Below are 22,730 nucleotides of genomic sequence, written 5' to 3'. Positions count from 1 at the left end.
TTTAGACATTAAAACCGTTTGATGCCGGCTCAGTAGTCTAGTGGTCAAGCGTTCGCGTGCAGGATTCAGGAAGCTTTTTTGCTAAGGAGTCCTATACTAGGATGAAACGACCGTCTAGTGCTTCCAGGATTTCAATGGTGGTTTACCATTCATGGATTCATGATCCCAATAAAAAAACTCATACAAACTTTTCATCGGACCCTGAAAATATCTAGTCTAAATACACCATATTTGTCAAATGAATTTCATATTTTCATCAAATTATTTCAGCTTACAAAAAAACAACTGATTGTTTTTTTTAAAAAAAATTATTGTTTTCAATATAAATATAGTTAATTTAGGCAATACAATCACTTTTATCTATCATTTCCACCTAAACTCTATGTAAATCAGCCCCAAAAGGCAGAGACAGTTGTGTTGTGTATTTTTTCCCTAACACAAAGCTAATTATTTACAGTCTACAACAAAAACTCCTTTTTTATGCTTCCTAAATAGTTATTTTATTATCAGACTATAATAATTTAAAAATTAATTTGATGGAGAAGATTTGTAGCTAAAGTGGATGATTTTGATGGAGTTTTGTTCTCTGAGTTGGATTTATTTTCCGTTTTCTGTTTTTTTAAAAAACTATCAACTATTCAACCTTATCTATCATTTTTGTTAAAGTCTATTGATTTATCCATAGGAAATTAACTGGCAACAAAATAGGTTTATCATCCGATTTAGAGTAGAAAAAAAATTTTTATTTTTTTCATTTTTTTTCATTTTAATCTATTCTCTTTTAATAAAATAATATTCATTGAAAATTTAATTATTTTTTTTTCTTTTTTATTGAAATTGAATATAATGTCTACAGTTCTTAGTTATTAGTTTACTGATGGAAAACATTTTTTATTTAAGCATATTGAAAAGATAGAGAATGTATAGTTGAATCAAACATCTATCCAATGTATCTTTAAACACTAAAACTTATGTCGGAAGTTAATTCATGCCAGATAATAATAATAAGTTAGTGAAATCTAAACTGTTTCAAACTTTATCAAAAGAGAGTTTTGTGGAGATTTTAGTAATTTTATATAGTTGAAATCATCAGTCAATTGAAGCTAGACCACCATGGAAAACCTGGAAGCACTGGACGACCGTTTCGTCTCATTGTGGAACTGATTCCTCAGCAGTGCGCATCCACGATCCCACCTCGCGAGATTCCAACCCAGGACCAACCAGTCTCGCGCCAGAGCACTTGACCGACAGACCACTGAGCTGGCATCTAACGGTGTTAATGCCTAACTGCAACCAATCCACGAAATTGAGCAACCATTCACCAATGTTTTCGGTTAGTTGATATCTCTCAACAGACCTAGTTGAACTCCACTGGTTACTGCTTCTCACTAGAACTCCAGGAAATACCTAATGCAGCTAGTCAAACGTTTCTAATTTTTCACCGAAATCAATGACTTCTCTTATTGCTATTTCTACTTTTAGTAATATTATCTCTTGTTGAAATTCTATTCTAAATCAGTTGGGATGCATTATGAATCAAATTTTACCACTGATTTATATTTTGACTTAAATGTCACAAAGGAATTCTTCATGTTACATTAATAAAAACTTTACAGTATTTTAGTGTTCATGATCACATAAGACTCACATTCAATACATACTGATTAAAGCATTAACTTTGTAGCAGATACTAAGTCCCCAGGAATCACTTGATAAAAGTCTCATTTTCGTAATTTCTATTTTGGAAATTTGAATTTCTCATTTTCGCGCCAAATCGCCCACTTTTACCTTCTATTTGCATTTCCCACTTAGAAATAGCCCAAATGTCATTGGTTCGTTTCCTGTTTCAGTATACGATTTTGTGACGTTTTCTAATAACATTTTTGAACTGTACATATACGCATAAGTTGTGTGCTTGTTTGTTCGTGCTTTTGAGTTGCCTGTGTAATATACATTTCCCTCGACTGAATCTAGTCTTATCCGTCTAGTTAACAGGTCTCAGGCGCAGTGGAATAGTTTAGCTTGTCCTGTTGTTGTATTGTTGACTTTCGTTCTTTTTGCTGGTTTGAGGTGATATTGTAATCTCCTCAAACTTAACAAACTCCTTATGCATAAAACAAACGAGTCACAAATATAAGGAATATTTTCAACAAACATGACGTTTGTTATCAACTGTAAAGATTGTATTTTTTTGTTTGCTGATTAAATTCAATTGTGAAAGTTAACAATGAAAAGTTAAAACCCTTATAACTCATTGTTATTATTCACTTATTCCATAGAAGTTAATTACCTAGGGTTCTGACTGATTGAATTAGGGTCGACGAAGTTAAATAATAGGATTATTTTTCGATAGTGTAATAAGAAGACAAAGATTATCTGAACTATGTGATATATTAGAGCAATACATTTCGAACAATCTGATCATACATATACTTGTTAAGAACATTGATATATAAAAATAAAAGGTCAACTAGACTAGAAATGGGGGGTAAGAGTAGACAAGGATAATAATAATAATGTGAAAACAATTTGGTTAGATAACAAAATATTTTGTCACCTAAATTTCAATCTAGTGATCTTATTGTTGTCAGAGCAACCGTCAAAACTGAAAATAACTGATCTTCTGATTCCAAGACGACGCCACCAGTGGTTATTACAAAGCAACACGCGAAAATTGACTTCTCCCCTGTCTAATACCTTATATTTTTCAATTGCTGTAATAAAGATTTTTTGATAACTGTCATCTAAACTTGAATAAATGGATTCACAATCGCTCAGGAGCCGAGCTTTTATACTATGTTGAGAAGGCAATTATATCTATGAGAACTACAATAGAAAGATTAAAAATAATGTTAAATCTAAGACTAACGTTGATTAGTGACAAAAACGTCCTTTAAATCGATTAAACTAACGACTGGTACCTTTTTTAAATGCTCAGTCGTTTTTTCTTCTTTCTTTCTATAATATTTCAGTATTATTTAAGCGAAGAAAATGGATTATTAATGAATAATTTATTCAAAGCAACAGAACATTTAAAACATTTAAAAAATATTTTAAATAGTAAGTTATATTCTTTGAATATGATTTTGTTTCAGTCGATTTGGTTGAGTTGTGGAGAATTCGATTATTCAGAAGGTACAATGATGTAATAATTATGTATAGTTAATGTAGAACCCTCCTTACTCTCTCTTTCTTCTGATGGTTGATTGGATTATGAAGACCTCCACATCGGAGAGGAAGAACGGAATACTGTGGACAGCTCGGAATCAACTAGACGATTTGAACTTCGCAGATGATCTAGCTCTTCTACCAAATACACATCAACAAATACAGATGAACACAACCAGTGAAACAACAGCCTCTGAAGCAGTAGACCTCAACATACACAAAGGAAAATTCATGATCCTCAAATACAACTCCGAGAACACCAACACAATCTCACTTGATGGAAAAACTCTGCAACAGATGGAAACACTCACGTGTTTGAGTAGCATCATCGATGAACAGGGATGATCTGATGGAGACGTAAATGTAAAGATTTGGCAATGTAAGAACAGCATTCGTCCATTCGTCCACTCAGAACAACTATCAACCAATATCACAGTTACAATCCCTAATACGAACGTCAAAGTAGTTCTACCGTACAGAGATCAAAGTTAGAGAACTACTATAACCATCAACAAAAATATACAAGTATTTATAAACAATTGTCTACACAACACATTCAATGTCCGTAATTGGAAGGATACCGTCAGCCACAGCCTACTGTAGAAGAGAACAAACGAGATTCGAGTTGCAAAGGAAATAAGGAAAAGACGTTGGAAGTATATAGGACACACATTTAGGAAATCATCAAAACGCATCACGAAACAAGCGCTAACGGGAAAGAGGAAGGACGTCGGAAATTGGAAAGTCATCAAAAGGATTAACAGCAAGCGGAAACAACTGCAAGGGATTGTTCCGGGCAGAGTTGGATGGAGAATGATGGTGGTCGGCCTATGTTCTTAGTCGAGGAGTAACAGGCGTAACTAATAAAGTACGTAATGTAGAACCCATTTCTGTCAACAATGATACAGTTGTAAACAATAAGAATCAAGGGCCATCTCACTAAATATTGAATCTCTTGTAGTTTAAAACATAAATAATCGCATCCATACTCACTAATTTAAAATTTAGAGGATTTTTGCTCCCTGGCTTGAACCTTAAAAAGAATGTGAGTTCACATTCCTATTAGTTATGGTACTTAATGGCTATAAATCGGTAAAGATAGGCTTTTATAAGATTCATATTCCTTTATGTCATAATTTCTGAACATTTGAATGTATATGGAGATGTTTTCTCAATTGGCTTAATTTGCCGCTGAATGACAGTTACACACAATAACCCTGAAGCACATATGTGAAGGGATATTATAAGTCAAAACAATCTAATGACTGGAAATTGTTAATTCTTAATAATTTGACACAGATATGTATGAATCATAAAAGAAAATATTGTCAAAACTCTATAAATTTAAGGTATACGTCTTGAAAGTTATTTTATTAGTGAATGAAAATGAACACTGACAATCATGCCTAATTTGTATCCATCACATAATTTTAAAACTTTGGAATGGTTACTGATAGATATTATAAATATACTGCTCTAATAGTGATGTTTAGTACTAATGTAATCATAAATTATGTCACTCAATACTACGATAAAATGAATAGAAAGATTTTACCTCCATGAACATTTTCAAAGCTTTTAGTAAGAAAAATAGATCTGAAAACATAGTGTACTCACATTAAAAATTCCTATTCTCCAACTAGACGATAAAGTATAAAGTTATCCATATGAAAACTTCTCAAAGATGATTCCTCACCTTGATTCTATGAGAAACATGTGTACTTAAATATATCTACAGTTTAGTATCGAGAATTTATACAACATTAGATTATCACCATTTAAACTATTCTTCTCGGTTTTAATTGTAGCTAATGACCTATTACTACCTTTCATCAAGGTCTTAGTAAGAATCCTGTATTTGGGCCCCAGGAGTATCTGAACACTAAGTAGCCGCTACATTTTATTGATAAGTTTTAATCAGGATTTCGCTACTTCTAGTTGTTAACTAATCATCATTAGCAAAACATTTCAACTGGGTATCACACCATATCACAAATTATTTATAGTTGAAGAGCATAGTAGACTGATTGTGATTTAACGATCTAGTGGATCTGTACCCATCATAAGATCTGAAAATCCGAGGTCCGATCTCATATCAATTAGCGATTACTCCCTACGGACGAATTAAATTTAATCTGGTTTTTAGTCATAAGTTCCTATAAAAATCATTTTAAAATTATTCGAAATTCTTCACAGAATCATCTTGCTTATCAAGTTTTATTCATTTATTTTGTACCTTTAATGTATCTACAAGATGTCATCTTATTGTGTTTTATTTAGATAATCAGGAGCATCGTTCAACATTACAACATAATTATCGAATTGATTCAGTTAATCGAATTGAAAATTCATCCCATAAGCCGAATGACTGTAATTCCTCAACTAGATATTTTGTTTCTCCACATCAATTTATTGATGATGATAATCTAAATATTCATAGATTAAAATTAAAAACTGGCAGTTTACATGAAAATCTTTTCTCATTTTCTCAACCAAACTTAAATCAAGATGTCAATGATTGTAATCTATCTGAGAAATATAATACTGACAATGGTACTCATATTGATCATCATCAATATAATAGTAATAATAGTGATAACAATACACGTAGTAACTACACAGAGAAGACACGTTCAGATATATATAAAACAAAAGGTAAGTATATTTATTCTTTTTTAATTCATGACAGTATTGATTACATAAGAAAATATTAGTCCGATAGTGATTTACTTGAATTTGAAATCAGAGAGAAAATAATACTAACCGAACAGTATTTTCATCTTGACCAAGACTTCAGTAATTCTTGTCATTATTAGCGTATGTTATATTGATTGAGTGAGTTATTGCCCAGTTGATATATATGAATGTGCTGATTCCCGCCAATAAGAGAGGAGTGAATTATCGAACGAATCAATAATACACAAAAGCCGTATGAGCAGTCTTGAATACTTAACAGTCCTGCTATCTGCCTAGCCCAGCCAGTTAAGTCCAGAACACAATAACAGTCCCTGCAATATGAATCATTATTCTCAAACATAGTGGGTTTATATACCAAACAAACTGACCACATCGTACCATAAAATAGAAAATAACATTTGTACAAGATTTAGCCAAATGTGGCTGTGAATAGGGCGAACAGTAATAAATAGACTGGGTATAACTCAGGAATGGTATATCGTACAGTAATAGTCTATGGGTCAAAATAAAACTTATAATAAGAGGAACATGAATATGAATAGTTAAGTTGCTTAACAATTATACAATAGGAAATATACATATCACATTGGTCCATAAATAGTCCTCAGAGTTACTATTTTTAATTCTTGACGGGATATAAAAGTGTATGCATCTTAAGTCTTAATCTAACTGTTTTATCAAATTGCAAGATTACAGTTAAACCTTACTGATGAGTTCCGGATGCACACAATGTCATATTACTTAGATTATAAGTTACATAACAATTTAATGGATTGGATTAGATCAACACTAAAAGAGTTAGATGAGCATGACATTATTCACTATTCATTGATATATATCATTTATAAATAAAGTGTCTAATTAGCCAATCTATTATAAGTAATGATGAACAAGGCATGATATTAAAAAGTAATTATGTTGTTGGCTTGTATCAAATACTACTTAATTAGTCAATTGCAATAAAATCACTTTTTAAAAACTTCTATATGAATATAATTGTTATATTTAATTTGAGAAATAGCATATATCTTCTCTATAATTAACATCTCAAATGTAAGAAGTTAAATAAAAATGTTAAAATGAACTAGAAATTCAAGGACAAATAGTGTAGTGTGGGCTTCTAATATCCACACAAGTAGTATATAACGATGACCGGGCATTGAATGTATTTCACTAGAAGATCGATAAGGAAAGAACGGAAACGAAACGCAATAAGTATGGAAATGTATGAACAATAATAATCGGAGACTATGGACTGATATTTGCAGAAGGAATGGTCAAGATTGAGACAATTGATTGATAGTTTGCAAATAAACTGTTTACTGTATGGTTGTCAGATCTAGTGAGATATTCGATTGATTGAAAATTTTCAGTAGAATTTTAATGTTCTGGTGTTCAAAGATTGTGATATATGAGGTATAAATACTTATTCACGTTACTCCATAATATCCGACCTCTAGAGCGATGATAAGGTCGGATAAGTGCTTCTACATTGTTTGTATATAGTGCCAGGATCTAAAAAGTATATTTGATAAATCACGACACGGCAACCTCAACCGAGTCTGTAGAAGCACATTTATATCCTCCAGTTCTCATTGTATTTAGTAGTCTCCAGCTGAAGATACTTTAGTATAACTAATTGGTAGCTTCTGATATATCAAAAATGTCCATTTTTTAGTGTTCTATCGTAAATACCCAAGACATAAGAAGTAGATTTGAGATACTGCTAATTATTTGGTTTTCTTTTAAATTTCTTCCCTTATTACACTTGCATTTTTGGAAAACAGCTTATAAGTTCTCACAATTTTCCCCATACTTAAAAAATTGGATTTAAATGTATCTTGACAGCACATAATTTGCTTCAATATTCATACCATTGCACTTCCAAAGCTTCAGTAACATCCACAAAAGCAGAAGCCAGCGTAACTTATCTTTTTATTATTCAGTTTATTAGACGGTATTATTTATCTCAGTGTTAAACTAGAACGAGCAAAAATGTTCACTTTCGTAATAGGTTTTTTCCTCCAGCATGCACAAGATTGCGATACTATATCATCTCAACACTTTATATATTACTCAGCATTCAATTTAAGTTTCCAGTTACAACTAATGGATCTTCTCAACAATCCCATCTCTTATAGATGTTCAACTATAACATCCTTGATATCTGTAATGTAGCAATCGTGCAAAATTACTGATAAATATTTTTAATTCAATCTTTTTTCATCCAAGAAATAAAACATTATTAAGTTAATTATGACACTACGAGTATATATGCGCTTTAATTAATTGATTAATGAATTAAGGAAATGATGAATTATTTAAGTATAGTTGGATCTAAATGGAATTCCATTCATAACTTTATTATTGTCAACTGTGTAGTTAATGAAATTTAGCAAAGAAAAATTCTATTTTCACTTATTATAATTTCATAACTCAAAAAAAGTAGTTTACGAATGTAAATAATTTGTTATTGGCAAAGATGGATAGTAACTAGCAGTAAAATCTAGGACGCGCATTTCATCCTATTTGGGACTCGTCAGCTGAATGTACATGCATCTTAGAGTTGATGCTCACTGTGAACGAAACCCTCGTGCTAGATTCCACTGCTAGTCACTATTCATCTTTGCTTAGGATGCTTGTGAATTAAGGCAATATCGAGGCAATATGCACAGTATGCATATATACCAATAAGGGACTGATCAATCGCAGTCCTAAACACCAATGGGAAGATACAAACAAACAATACTAAGTGAATTCAAACTTCACCCCATTGCACAAACAAGTGGCTATCAGTACTCAGTAGCTGAGTGGATAACGCGATGACGTTTGAAGCGAAAGGTACTGGGTTCGAGTCCCAGAGTGAACATCAACTCCGTGATGCAGGTACATCCAGCTGACGAGTCCCAACTAGGACGAAACGCGCATCTTGGATTCTACTGCCAGCCACTATCCATCTTTGTTTATTGAGCTTTTAAGTTGTGATTCAATGATCAGTTTTTTTGAAGATAAAGTCACATTATTTCTCTTGAAATATCATTTTTCGGATGCATTTTTTAATTAATAAGAAGAATCATTTACATTAAATATAACTACTGTAATGTATATAAGAAGAGAAACAAGAAAACAAGTCGACTATCTCTAACCCCTTTGTTTATCCCTCTTTTGTGAATGACTCATAAATACCCTTTTATTTATGTAATAAATAGACAAATCTGGAATATTCTTTCCTTAATTAGTGACTTGATGAATGAATGACTACATATACAATGAACACAGATACATATATATACGCCCATTATTTTGTTGATGACTAAGTTTCCTTTATCATGTATAAATTGAATGTTAGATTATCCTCCTTATTATTGTTTCAATCAATCTAATAAAAAAGAGGATGTATTTCAATGATAATAATAATAATATAGTATAACTGAAATGTTTAAACCAAAATAATATATAATTAAAAATACTTTTTTAGATGAAAAATACTTTGGTATGATAAAAATAAAACAATGGAAGCTATGACACTTTGTTTAAATTATAACTGTTGTTTAAATATCTTCACGTCTACTGATCATTGATGTTACTTACTTACTTACGCCTGTGACTCCTTGTGGAGGAGCATAGACCGCCCAGATCATTGATCTATTGATTATTAATAACTCAAATGGTTAAGTTCTTGATTTTTTGATTATCAGAAATGACCATGTTGAAGGGCTTACTGATGCCGTTTGGCTACTTATTGCTTAATTGTGTAAATATTTTTAGACTTGTCACTATATTGGATGTCTTGAGTAATCCATAGTGTATGTTAATTATGTAAATCCACTTACTCACCTTTATAAAAGGCTTACAACTCACCTCGAAGCCTATTTCTGTAAAATTCTATCAATATGACTGGTACATTTATGTCTGTTTATTTAAAAAATAAGAGTCGAAAATACTGGAAATTGTAGTTCAGACATATATTATGACAAAAATGTCATAAAGAAAAGAACTAGCAGAAAACTTTTGTGGTTACAGATAAATAAAAGATAATTATTGCAGAACTAGTTTAGTTTGTTTCTCAAATACTTCGAACTTTATTACACTGTCACACACTTTATGCCAAGAATTATTCTCTGTGACGAATGATATGGTAAAGATGAGAGGCTTCTGGAGATTATTCAATTTGAAAACATACACCAACGAACAACTCTGACTAAACAGTTACGAGAACCGGACGTCCTGAACTCGATTTCTGGAAGGATTATAAGTGTACACTGTATAAATCAATCCTATAACGAACCAGATGTCCAGTGGTTTTTGATTTTTGATAGTTGAGTAAACAAAGCCAGTCCGCGACCTATTTTCATAAGATTGCTGTTACAGAAAGTGATTATCATTGCTATCACTATGGCTACTATTCTTATCATTGAGCTACAAGTATTTTGAAAATATTAATGGTAATACTTTAAAAATTAAATTGAATATAAATCATATCGAAATGGTTGAATAATAGCTTTAATATTATCCCAAAACATTTTAGACAATCACGAAACGACTTGCTAGTATCTCTTAAATCTTGATAACTTAAACTTCCCTCCCTGTCAAACATACAAAAGCAGGAAAACATTTTTCGTGATAAATTTGACTTACCTACGCACAAACCACAAGATATCTTGAAAATCACTTGAAAATTATGATATTAAAAAATGAATAACTTGTTAGATCGATAAACTGAATATCTGCATCAAGCTCCCATATATAGATTCATGACACTTTATAGTACTGTTGTGGTAAACGCTACTCACAAGATCGCCTGTAAGTAGTGTATAAGGAAACGTAGTGTCAGAGTCGTTACAATAGTCAGACGGATAGAACAGTTTCAGTACATTGAAAGCATGGCATAGGCAGAACACTTGATCATCCAACTCCAAATGAATATAACTTGACTTTTTCAAGAATGTCCTCTTAGGTGATAAATTATGTGTCAAAAGTACCAATAAACACATCAATATCGGATCCTCAGTTTAGGGTAATGAAAGACTATATAAACCCACACCTCAGAAATGAAACAGTTGGAAGAAGTCACAATATTTCAGTCCTCCATTTTCAGAACCAACCCCTAGTTTGTAGTTATCTACATCCTATATCATGACAAATATTGAACGAAAATGAACTTTCGGGACGGTCCTATCAGAAGTTATCATTTTTATTTTTCGTCCATAATTATTAGCTACTAAAACTACTATATTTTTGCATTCCCGTACTTGTATGTTTTTGTTTGACACATAAATCATTGTTATATATTTCACCTTCCCTTTATTATTGGTAATTTATAACGGACCTGTTATTCAGTTTTTTCCACTTGTAACGTAGTTATGCCTATATTATAATTTCTTAATTCTATTGATAAGTGGTCAGAATTTCTCTCTGTATTATTGTATGAATAATTTGTAATTCCCGACTGTACAATTAGAAGTTATTTGCCTTCTCTATTCTGGTCATCAGCGGAGTGAGAGTAAGAAACCCCGTTTTGGACTAATAGTCATTTAGTGTTACTTTCGGCTGTTATCTCACATTTGGCGTGTCCTTGATTAGTCGAAGGGCATTGGTAATAGATATACATTTTAGGTGAGCTAATCAGTGCCCGGACTAGATCAATACAACTGCTCTCCTGTCTTACGGTCTGATCACAAGGGCCCCAAATAACTAAACAAGAAGACTTATTTATTTTCACCAACCAAGCACTATTATTCAAAGATCATGTCTAACAAAGTCTTGTAGATCCTGATAATGAGTAAACTTCGACAGAAAGGTTCATCTAACCTGTTGGGATGACCCTGCAATTTTCTCGCAAGCGACATGACAAGCTCATGGGACATCAAGGAGCATTTCAACCAATCAGCGATTGATTAGAAGTTATGTAAAGTTATGTTACTAAAATAACGAAAATGGAAAAGTCATATGTGGAGATCCTGATTGGCTGATTAATACACTGCTACTATGTTTAGCAGTATTCTAGAATTTTCGGTAAAACTCAAAGACTCTTAAATTACTATAAAATCCCTATATTTTCTGTACATAAAATGAACCCTGTAGTAAAGTGCTTCCCTCACACTTTGTGCCTTTTCTCTGGTCTTCAAGTCGGTGTATAGTTCTAGCTCGGGGGTACGGAACTAGTTTAGGGAAGCGAATATAGCGTTCAATCGGCCAGACGTAACATAACCATAATTGCCGATATGATTGGGGGACCACACCCCGATTATCTTGTTCTGGTGATTTTTAATTCTTATACTCATTCGGGACATGAAGATTTACCTGTAACTTCATTTTATCGTCATCACCATATATAGTTCTTTACACTTCAACATCATCCACCAACATTATGGACCATTATTTTCCCACCTCTCATAGATTCATCACATAAACCAATGATAGGAGAGGATTTTAAGATTTAACTTGAGGTAGTTCAATCTTCACTGATCTTCATCAGTTATCCTTACTATTTACCACCTATCACTTTTAATGAAATATTGAGCTATTTAATCGTGTGCAAGTCACTATTATCACCATTGAAATTTCATAAAAAGTGGATATAATTAACTTTTAAGCAGAAGTCTAAAGCAAAACATGTATTATTGTAATAAATATTAGTGACTAGAGTCCTATTCAAACTATTCCTAGAAAGTTTTACGTCCTACAGTACATTTTTCCTAAAGCATTCATATATTCAATTACAATCGTTTTTTAATTTATTTTTGTTCATTTAAACAGTCACGAACACTAATGAACATTCTGTACAGAAGATCGGTGACAAATTACTTCAACATTCACAAACTAGTAGAATTTCACAAATATTTACTAAAGCAAATCATTTTTCAACGATCAATTTAACAAGTTCATTATTTCGTAGTGCTTCAAAAGAAAGATCTAAAAGAAGACTTATATGATCACAATTCATTTCCTTTGTAACTGTTACCGCTCATTTTCCTACTTAAAGCATAAACATTGAATTTTCTAGTAGACTTTAGTTAATAATTCATTTGTGAACTATAGTCAAATTATAAAACTTTTGAGAGAATGGCAATTCAGAAAGAACAATATTTTTTGGTGGCTTCAAAGAAAAACGTTCAGATAGGATACTGTAAAAAAACAACAGCCAATAATATATACTACTTAAATTATTTATTACTTTATGTAAAAATGATATAAGGAAATTTTTGTACGAATTTCGCATTTTTTTAAAAAAAAACAAACATTATCTCTGATTGTAAACACATGTATATGAAGAAAGTGAAAATAATAATACTTTTTGCAATCTATTTTACTTTTCACGACTTATCTTTACGACCCATCTTTTATATATTACCACCACTTAATTAAATACTTCTATGAATCCGGTGTTCATCTTATTGTGCTAACGAGGTATGGCAACTTGGACCGATGCATATATGTGCCTGGTCCTACGTTGTAGCTGACTGACTGACTTTTTAGGATATAATTCATTCATATAATTATAATTTAGTAGGATTTTGGTTGGTCATGAAAGTTAGTTCATTCAAATAGATACCCGATTTATTGTACGAACTATCAACTAATAATAATATTGTAATCTGATTATCAGGTACACATTTTCCATATATGGCCAGTAATACTATCTGGTTAAGTAAATTAGTTATAGGGTTTGAACCTGTCGGTTGAGATCCAAGGGCTTGAGGCTTGAAACAACGATGCAAGCAATAGTAGTTGGTGTAATTACAGGATAATCAATTTGATACAATAATTGGATAATTTAGATGATCGACCTGATAATTTACTGACGAAATCGATATTAACTACTCACTGACCACAGTAAGACAGTATCATGTTATAGTTTAGGTGATAGCATAAAGGACTTAAATTTCTTAGTTTTTCTCTTTCGTAGGAAACTTTCAATTCTAGTGAATAACTAAATCCTGAATAACTTTTGCGATGCCAGTATACTTCAAGTATCACAAAAAGGTTTCATAGTGGTCTAGAAGTTAAAGGGAAAGGCAAAACTAAAATAACTCACAAACTAAAAGTATGGAAGATAACTGGTCGCTAAGCGACGTGAAACAATTGAAATAAAATGTTAAGAATATTAACGGAATAATAGTTGTGGTAATTTATAATAGTAATTGAGAGCTGGTAAGAAAGTAACATACATAAAAACAGACTAAAAGCGGTATATGTGCATTGACACTTCAATAGAAAGCTATTCTATTGCAAACCCTATCTCCTCCCACCTATTGTGGTGTTAAGGCAATACTGCTGTTGGGTTGATGTCGTTGCTTTCATAGGTAACTAGTGTTTCACCGTGAAAATAAATAATTTGCCATAGTGAGTTCATGATATAAGACTTATGTCATAATTTCGAAAGAAAGAAATTCAGTTGAAAACGAAGCATTAAGTGAAAGTGAAGAAAGTATACAGTCAGCGAGCCCACGTTCCATCAATGCAAAATCTTCACTTTATCTCCATGGTAAACCTCATTATTTCAATTTCTAGGGCTTATCTTGATCAATTTACTGGATTACTATCACACTTTAAAACCTTCAGACGCTAGGTTGTACTTTGTTGAACTTTTATCTTGATTTTTGACTACTCTGTCAAATATAGTTCTACTCCGTAGGCCTTCATATATTTTTTTACGCAATGTGTAGGGAATCAGACCTGAATTATTTAATCTGTATGTATGTGGTGTTTGTATGAACTAACGATTCCTTTGTATTGATGACTGCTTCAATATTCCCAACTCCCAAATACAATACATCCATTCGTGACCATCTAGTACTTCTTGATTAAACTGCATTATTTCTGGGATTCCTAGTTTGCACTATAGATCAAATACTCCTAATCATCACAATCTACCATTAAGGTGTACGCAAAAAGTCGATATGCAAGAATGATGAAACTTTTGTAGTCAAAAAAATCATCAAAGTGCTCTGTTACTCCACTCAAGATGATCAAGCTTGGCATTGACACAAGTGTTGGTGACTCCTCAATCACTTAATCACAATAAACAGTTAATCAAACTTACAATCATAAAACGAATCTATTTGACAGGTTGACGCAAACTGTTGAATGTTATTATTCAACTCTCACAAATGTATTCTTAAGCTAGTTGATGATATCGTACGTATCAATACACGATTAACCATAGCCTTTTATCCACGTATATTTCTCATATATGTCTGCTTGTGTCCGTCTATGGTTAGCACTCGAGATCAATCAAAATGAGTTTCTCGCAGCTCCCAGAATTCGACAACGCGATCAGTCAAATCTAATGGTAATGTTGGACAACTATGGAAAAGGACGTGTAAGATCAAACCATAAGGGCAAGTTTATCTTTCCTGCTTTATGATACCTGAAGATTTTCCAACTCTTCTGAGGGCTATGAACTAACAGAGATTAATTTCAGTCACTTAAGTGGAGAGTAGCCCATGGTTTCTTTGTATATCCGTTTCCTTGGCTAACTTCAACAGTTATCTTCTGCTACTTAACCACACTGCCTTTTTCATCTTTTTTTTCTCACTCTCTTTCCAAAAAGACAGCAGAAATATCACATTAAAAAGTAACAAGTAACTCTTCTGGACCAAAATTAAGTCAGATGGACATATTTATTGAGCTTAAGAACAGCAAATTTACATGTGGAGTAAAAAAATGACTATCGTCACAAAGGAAGTATACTGTAGAGAACTCCGCTCACATAAAGTGTAACTAACTGTTCATTGTAATTGTTAACAGGCTATATAGTTTTGTCTTGTACATATTTCATATGATACTACTTCATGACCGAATCAACAGCAAGACATTTTCTAAACAGTATGGCCGGATGTAACAAGTCACTATATTATTGTTATTATATTTACTTCACCCACACCGCTTACTCGTGTTGCCTTTCCATGTGCTGTACATTCAACTCTGCTTTTTCTCACAAGAGATATAGCACTTGAAAATATTCATGATGAATCATACTCTGCTGCATTAACAGTCTGTCGCTCTTCATTGGTTTACAAAAATATCCCGTTAAAACAAGTCCTCACTTGGCGTTAAACTTACCATACTTCTAGAGAGGAGTTACCTAAGTTGTAATTGTAGTCTGCAACATGTCTCAGATGAACTACTTTACACTTTGAAGTGTTAAAGGTACGTCCGAGAAAAGAGTTTAATTTGAGGATCCTCTAAAATATAATACTGTGTGATCAGATAAAAATCATAATAAAATGAACTGTATCACGTTAAAGTCAAAATAACAAAGTATTTCCGATTATGGCACCATAGGTCCTTCTTTCGTCACATTAGAGGTCCTACTGTTTGACAATCAGACTATATCGTAGATGAATAAGAATAAATTTGGTAACAGTAAAGGAAGTACGAAAGGTACTTATTACTTATATCGGCACAGACTCTCTGACAATCTAAACCGTTGGTGACATTGTATATCATTTAAGTGCTGACTAATATATTGTAAAATCATCAACGTTAATGTTCTATGTCGAAATGATTGGGGGCCTACTATAGTTAGACGAGAATGGTGACGAACCAACTAACGCTGAAGTCACACCTCGCGACCAGCCCTTACGTGGATTGAACCATCGACGCATCAAAGGATCATGGGCGCTATGGAGACTGTACAACACAAAGGACGTTATTACAAGATTATATTAGTTAAGGTACAACCACTAAAGTACAGAAGTGAAAGAACAACCACTGCCGCGTGGGCCAGTCCATGGCATATGATTGATTGATGCGCGTTGACTATCCTTGACCTTGACAGGGATCAATGATCTGTTCGATATTCAGTGACCCGACAATATCTCCGGACGTTTTTACTTTTGTTAATGAACAGAAAGTTTTGAAAACCAGTCTATCGTTCCCCAATAAACTATCGGATGTAATTTACTATTCTGACTCTCCATGCTGGCTCAATCGTGTGCATCATTTGAGTTGTGATGACATAAGAAGTTATGGAAGATATCAAGACAGAAAAAGCTAAGTCACTGGTGTAGCTTTTAAACTAAATCACCTAAGAATGAGGAATAACAGCTCAAGTTAGGTTAGATAGGCACTGTCGCTCAATTGAAATCAAAGCGTTTACTCATGATTTCCAGTTCTTAGGTAGCCAGTGTTCATGGAACCAGAATGCAGAGAATTGATAGTATATCTTTTCCAGTCGTACGCATTTAGATATGATGGTAACGCTGAAATATTGAAGGCTTAAAAGATGGTATTTAATGGTGCCAAGCAGCGTTCAATATAACCAGAGTCATAAATGTTTTGATATAAACCTTAAACCAGCTATCTAGTGCAGCGAAGTCGTGTATCGAGTGGAGAGAAAATCACCATATGTGCTTGTTTAGTTGTTCAGGACTACCTTCGAAATGGCCTCAATCTAGCAGGTCAGTGGGCTCATTATCTATGATGCTGTCTTCCTCTATAGCATAGTGTTTCGAATAGCGTTTAAACCTCTTGAACGGTCTTCTGTAGATAGTGTCGAGAGTTCAATGCGATAAATCACTTCAAACGAGGACCTGATCAAGTGTACCGTATGACTTCAGTTTAAATGTGTTGTTCTTACAAAAAAATCAGAAAGTGCGAACTGGTCAAGGCACAAATTTTAAACCAAGTCTGTCGGAATGTCTGATATCTCACAAACTCTCCTAAGAACATTAGTGTTTGAGCCCAACTATGATGCAATCAATGGAGCCTTTAAGTACATGTTGAAAGTACCACATGTATCCGAAGTTTGACAACGCTTTAACCAGTAACAGCTCCCATCGTGAATCGTACCCACCAAGTGAAATCAAAAGACAGGAGCGAGGAGTTCGGAAGATATGTTTGATAGGTTATCAATACATCGTGGATCGACTGATCTAATCTGGTCAGTCGTTGCAGGGGATGTTGAACACGGCGTTCCTAGCCATCCTAGCCATGATCACTACCCCCTAGTGCGGTAGTGATGACCCTAAGAAGTGGTCAGCTAGAAGTTTAAACCTAACGAGTTTGGTAAGCAGAGTTTGTCGTCTTACGTGCAACAATTGTTTAAATGTTCTGGAAGTTTTACCTTTCTTCCAGAACGCGTTGTTTTAACTTTTTTTTCAAATACTGCCAGAGTATCAACGTGAGTGTTGTCTATCGGATGAGGTATTATAAGTGTAGGAGCCGTGTCGTTGGGCGGTTAGCGGTTTCATAAGGGCCGCTCATTTTGGTATGAACCGCCTATAGAAACTTACAAAGCTGTCAAGTGTGCGAAGTCGCTTGATGGTGGTCTGTTATAGTAATACAGAATGGCCGCCACTTTGCTTCTGAGAGGGCGGATGCCTTAAGCATCAATAGTGTGTCCTAGGAAATCTAAGGACTCTGTTCCGATTAGGCATATCTGAATGTTTACAGTAATGCCTTACTTTTGCAATCATTCGAACACAATGTTCAGATGCTGGAGATGGGATTCTCTGTCCGGACTTGCTATCAAGCAGTCACCGACATAAACATGTACGAAGTTCAGACCTCGAAAAACGTCATCTGTGAACCTTTGGATGGTTAGGGCAGCATTTCTTAGGCTGAAAGGTATGCCCAATGCTCGTAAAGTCCGAAAACAGTTATGATAGCGATTTTGGAAAAGTCGTCAGCAATCACGGAAAGTTATTAATAGGCTTTAACAAGGTCGATTTTCGACAAGACAGTTTTACCTTTCGAGGTAGCTGTCAAATCATGAATGTGAGGCAACGGGTAACGATCGGGAATGGCTTTCGCATTCAAACGCCGATAATTGCCAGTTGGACGCCAATTGTTGCTATCCTTTTTATGGACCATATGCAAAGGAAATTCCTATGGACTGTTTGACGGTCGAATGATTCCCAACTCTATCATGTGGTCGGATTCGATTTTTACGACCACAGTTTTTCAGGAGCCATTCGTCGTGCTTTCGAGAATGCAGGTGGTCCTGTAGTCGTGATGTGATGTGCAACATTGCTGGTTACACACGTCGATTTCAGTTGCTGTTGGTATATCCCAGAGTAATTATCGAGTAACGGTTGATGGTTTGCGTCTATTGGGTGCCTTATTGTGACTGGCGATAATTCGCAACCAGAAGAAGTTACGCAAACCGATAAATTAGTGTTTCCGTCTACTAGCCTCCGTTCGCGTGTATCAATGAGTAGGTTGTGATGTTGTAGGAGGTCTGTACCAATGATTGGCATAGAAACATCTGCAACCACGAAAATTCAGTGAATAGGTTTCACAAAACTTCACGTTCAGGTAAACCTACCTTTTTCCATAAGTGGCGATTGGCTTTCATTTGCCGCCTGCAGGCCTAAAACAGATTCGTGAAGACGGTCGTTAGAATTCGAAGGAAGGACGCTAACTTCTGAGGCTGTGTCGACAAAGTAGCGAACTTTCGTGGCCAATTCTGTGACGTATAACAAATGGCTATGTTCGTCGGCTACGGTTGCCGTTAACGCGTGCCGTCTGGGAAGTTTCCCGAATTGTTTTAGTGTCCGTCAATTTTGAGTGTGAATACCTTCAGGGTTTTCTGCAATTACTGGAAGACTTATCATACTTGTTATGACACCAGCATCAGTCGGGAGTTGAACTCCATAAACGCCCAACTTCGAGATCAACAGGCTGAGTACCGTAAGGATCGATCGTGTAGTGAACAGATTGCAACTCTGTGGGTCATTGTGGAACAATCAATTGAATGGAATTCATCACCCTAGATCAACTTCATTTACTACAAGAAAGCATTGGATATCGTGGACAGGACAACACTATGGAGGCTTCTTCGATACTACGGCGTGTCTGAGAAGATAGTCAATATCATACGGAATTCCTATGATTGATCAAACTGCCAAAAAGTTCATGGAAAACAACTCACCGACTCATTCGAAATAAAGATCGGTGTCAGGCAAGGTTGCTTACTCTCACCCTTTCTCTTCCTCCTGGTGATCGACTCTATCATGAAGACATCAACATCTGGAGGGAAGCACGCGATAAGACGGACAGCTAGGATGCAGCTGGATAATTTAGACTTCGCAGATGCTCTGGCTCTTCTGTCACATACGCAAAAATAAATGCAGTAGAAGACGACCACTATAGCGGCAGCCTCGGCAGCAGTAGATCTCAATATAAACAAAGGGAAAAGCGAGATTCTCTGACGCGACATAACATCCATCAATCGAATCACACTTGACGGAGAAGCTTTGGAGGATGTAAAAACCTTTACATATCTGGGCAGCATCATTTATGAACACGGTGGGTCTGATGCAGATGTGAAGACGCGGATTAGGAAAGCAATAGCAGTATATTTACGACTGAAGAACATCTGGAACTCAAAACAATAGTCAATAAATACCAAGACCAGAATTTTTCAATACGAATGTCAAGACAGTTCTAATGTATGGGGCGGAAATTTGGAGAACTACGAAAGCCATTATCCAGAAGATACAGGTGTTTGTAATAACACTTGTCTACGCGAAATACTTCGAATCCGTTGGACAGACACTATCAGCAACAGCCTACTGTGTGGGAGAGAACAAACCATATTTCAGCGGAGGAGGAAATCAGGAAGAGGCGCTGGAAGTGGATAGAACACACATTGAGGAAAGCAGCCAACTGCATCAAGGCCAAAAAAGATGAGGAAGACCAAAGAACACATTAAGCCGAGAAATGAAAACAGACCTGAGAAGGATGAACAAAAGTTAGATAGAAATAGAAAGGAAGGCGCATGATAGAGTGAGTGGGTTGTAGAATGCTGGTCGGCGGCCTACGCTCCATTGAGAGTAACAGGCGTAATTAAGTAACCAGTCGTGGTTATCCATCTCCCGTAGTCTAGAGATAGATCGCTTTCGTGATGTACTTCATCGCGGGGTATGTGACCGTTTACGGTTAGTGACTTTCACCTGTCTTTAGCTTGGTATTAACCATTCCGTACCCAATATTCAATATGCAAACTTATGTAGCATATACCTCGATTTCATTGTTATACATTGTCTCTGAAATTGTATGATGTTAAACAGTGTAGTTCGTGGGCATAAAGTTTACAATTGTCAGCATATAAGTGTGCAGACGATACACTAGGCCCGATAAAACCAGATAATACAGGTGACTAAGTATCTGTAGCTCGTCAGCGTCCATTACAACTAATTCTGTCAGCATTGTTGTCAACAGCTCACAAAATCGTTTAGTTTAAGGACGTATGCACCAATAAAGTAGCTTTTTGATCCTTTTTGATGGTCCTATTTGACTGGAATGCTCTTGATTGAAATGACCATTAACAGATGGAAAGCGAGTTCTCTTATACGTGCACACAACACTTAGTTATATTTCATCAAATCTAAGATAGTTAAAGATATAACTGTATCAATAAAGCAGGCAATTTTCGAGTTATCGCACTATATATTGAAATTTCTAAATTATTGAAAGTAGCGTCATATATACACTTTTAGTTGACTAATTGACTTTGGTCAGAAGGTTGTACATATGGTGGTAGATTCAGAATCTGTTTGACCTTGATACATCCTTCAGCTAACATAAGCGTTTTTCAAATCCCTCTGTAATGTGCATATTAATTTTATATCTGTAGTATAATTAAAATATACAGTGTTTCAGTTTACTTAGTATCATTTTTTGACTAGAACTATGTAAAGTGAAGTTATCAAATCTCAAATTTGTTTAATTTTGCCAACTAAGCGAGTTAGTGAGGCGAGACTAAAGAACATGGACGACCTTTGAACGAATCTTAAATGACCTTGAGAAATATTAGCCAATCAGAAGACAGTCAGCATACAGTAAAAATATATTATACAAAACTCAAAAATTAAGGGGGATACTGTTCTTTCACATGAATCAAAAACTTATCAAGGTCAGATATAGGTTCAGAAGTTTTAAAATCATAGTGCATCCGGCACAAGAACTCATCCATGTGGCTCCATAGTAGTCAACCTCTGGAACCATGATAAAGTCCCGAGAATTCTTTCAGCCTCGACTACATAGTTTCAGTGTTGTCGGTATGTTGATATGGTTTAGGGTTTAGGATTAGGGTTACGGTTTAGGGTTTAAGAGGAGACTATAAATTATGGGCGACATTTGAGCGACGCTAGAGTGAATCTGAGAGTGTCAACGTAATAACTAAGACTAAATGAGGGTTATTAACCTGTGTGAAGAATTCAAATTATGATTTACAGTTCATGGTTAAGGTTAGGAATTATACTTAGGGTTTTCATCACGAACTGACATCAGCTATAATGCCACAACTCTATCCAAATGTATAATTGAATTCTGCGCCAAAATCTCATGATAACTTATCTTGTAGACGCTTAATTATCATGTTTTCTTTAAAATCCGTTGCAAACCGACCGTACGTAAGCGTCAGGTACCGAACTTAGCGCCGTGACCTTGAAAACCCGCGAAAGCTTCTGATTGGCTCGTCCATGTTCTTTAGTCTCGCCAAATTTTCGCATGTTCCCATGCTTTTCATCATGTTGAATCTGTGTTTTCATACTATTTTCTTCGAAAATTTAAGGTAAGGACGAACATAGAGGACTTTCAAAATAGCTCTTAAAAGCGCCAGGGCCTGCTCAGTTTGTCAAAAAAACATGAATCAGTGAAAAACTCATCGCTTCGTCAAATAGTTTTCAGTAGACATACTATTTTCATATCATTAATGCACTTCTCATAATTGTTCGTTCGTGTTTTCCTACATCTAAATAGCATACGATAGGGTCAAAGTTGAGGATATAGTTTTATTATGACTCAGGCGTAGGAATAATATATATATAAACTAACTATAAATCCTATCGGTAATGTACCTAGGTTCCTGTCTGGAGATATTGGTGATTCACTGCTACTAGACATAAAAG

At 34.6% G+C, this 22,730-nt stretch overlaps 1 protein-coding gene and 1 non-coding gene across 2 annotated transcripts in view; both read left to right on the top strand.

Moving 5' to 3' along the window:
- Window positions 1-12,800, top strand: part of Smp_157570 (hypothetical protein) — a gene marked incomplete at both ends in the record, with an annotated part of 37,045 nt that extends 24,245 nt beyond the window's left edge. Inside the window, 3 exons of the mRNA XM_018795001.1 lie at window positions 2,973-3,060; window positions 5,449-5,823; window positions 12,625-12,800. Coding sequence (XP_018649357.1) covers window positions 2,973-3,060; window positions 5,449-5,823; window positions 12,625-12,800 — 639 coding nt within the window. The remainder of the gene's footprint in view (window positions 1-2,972; window positions 3,061-5,448; window positions 5,824-12,624) is intronic.
- Window positions 8,661-8,733, top strand: Smp_tRNA_02315_Pseudo_TTG.1.1. The gene has a single exon. It is a non-coding gene (tRNA).
- Window positions 12,801-22,730: the final 9,930 nt, after the last annotated feature.

Source organism: Schistosoma mansoni, chromosome 1, assembly GCF_000237925.1.
Source record: "Schistosoma mansoni strain Puerto Rico chromosome 1, complete genome".
Lineage (NCBI taxonomy): Eukaryota > Metazoa > Platyhelminthes > Trematoda > Strigeidida > Schistosomatidae > Schistosoma > Schistosoma mansoni.
This window is presented reverse-complemented; position numbering and strand designations above follow the sequence as displayed.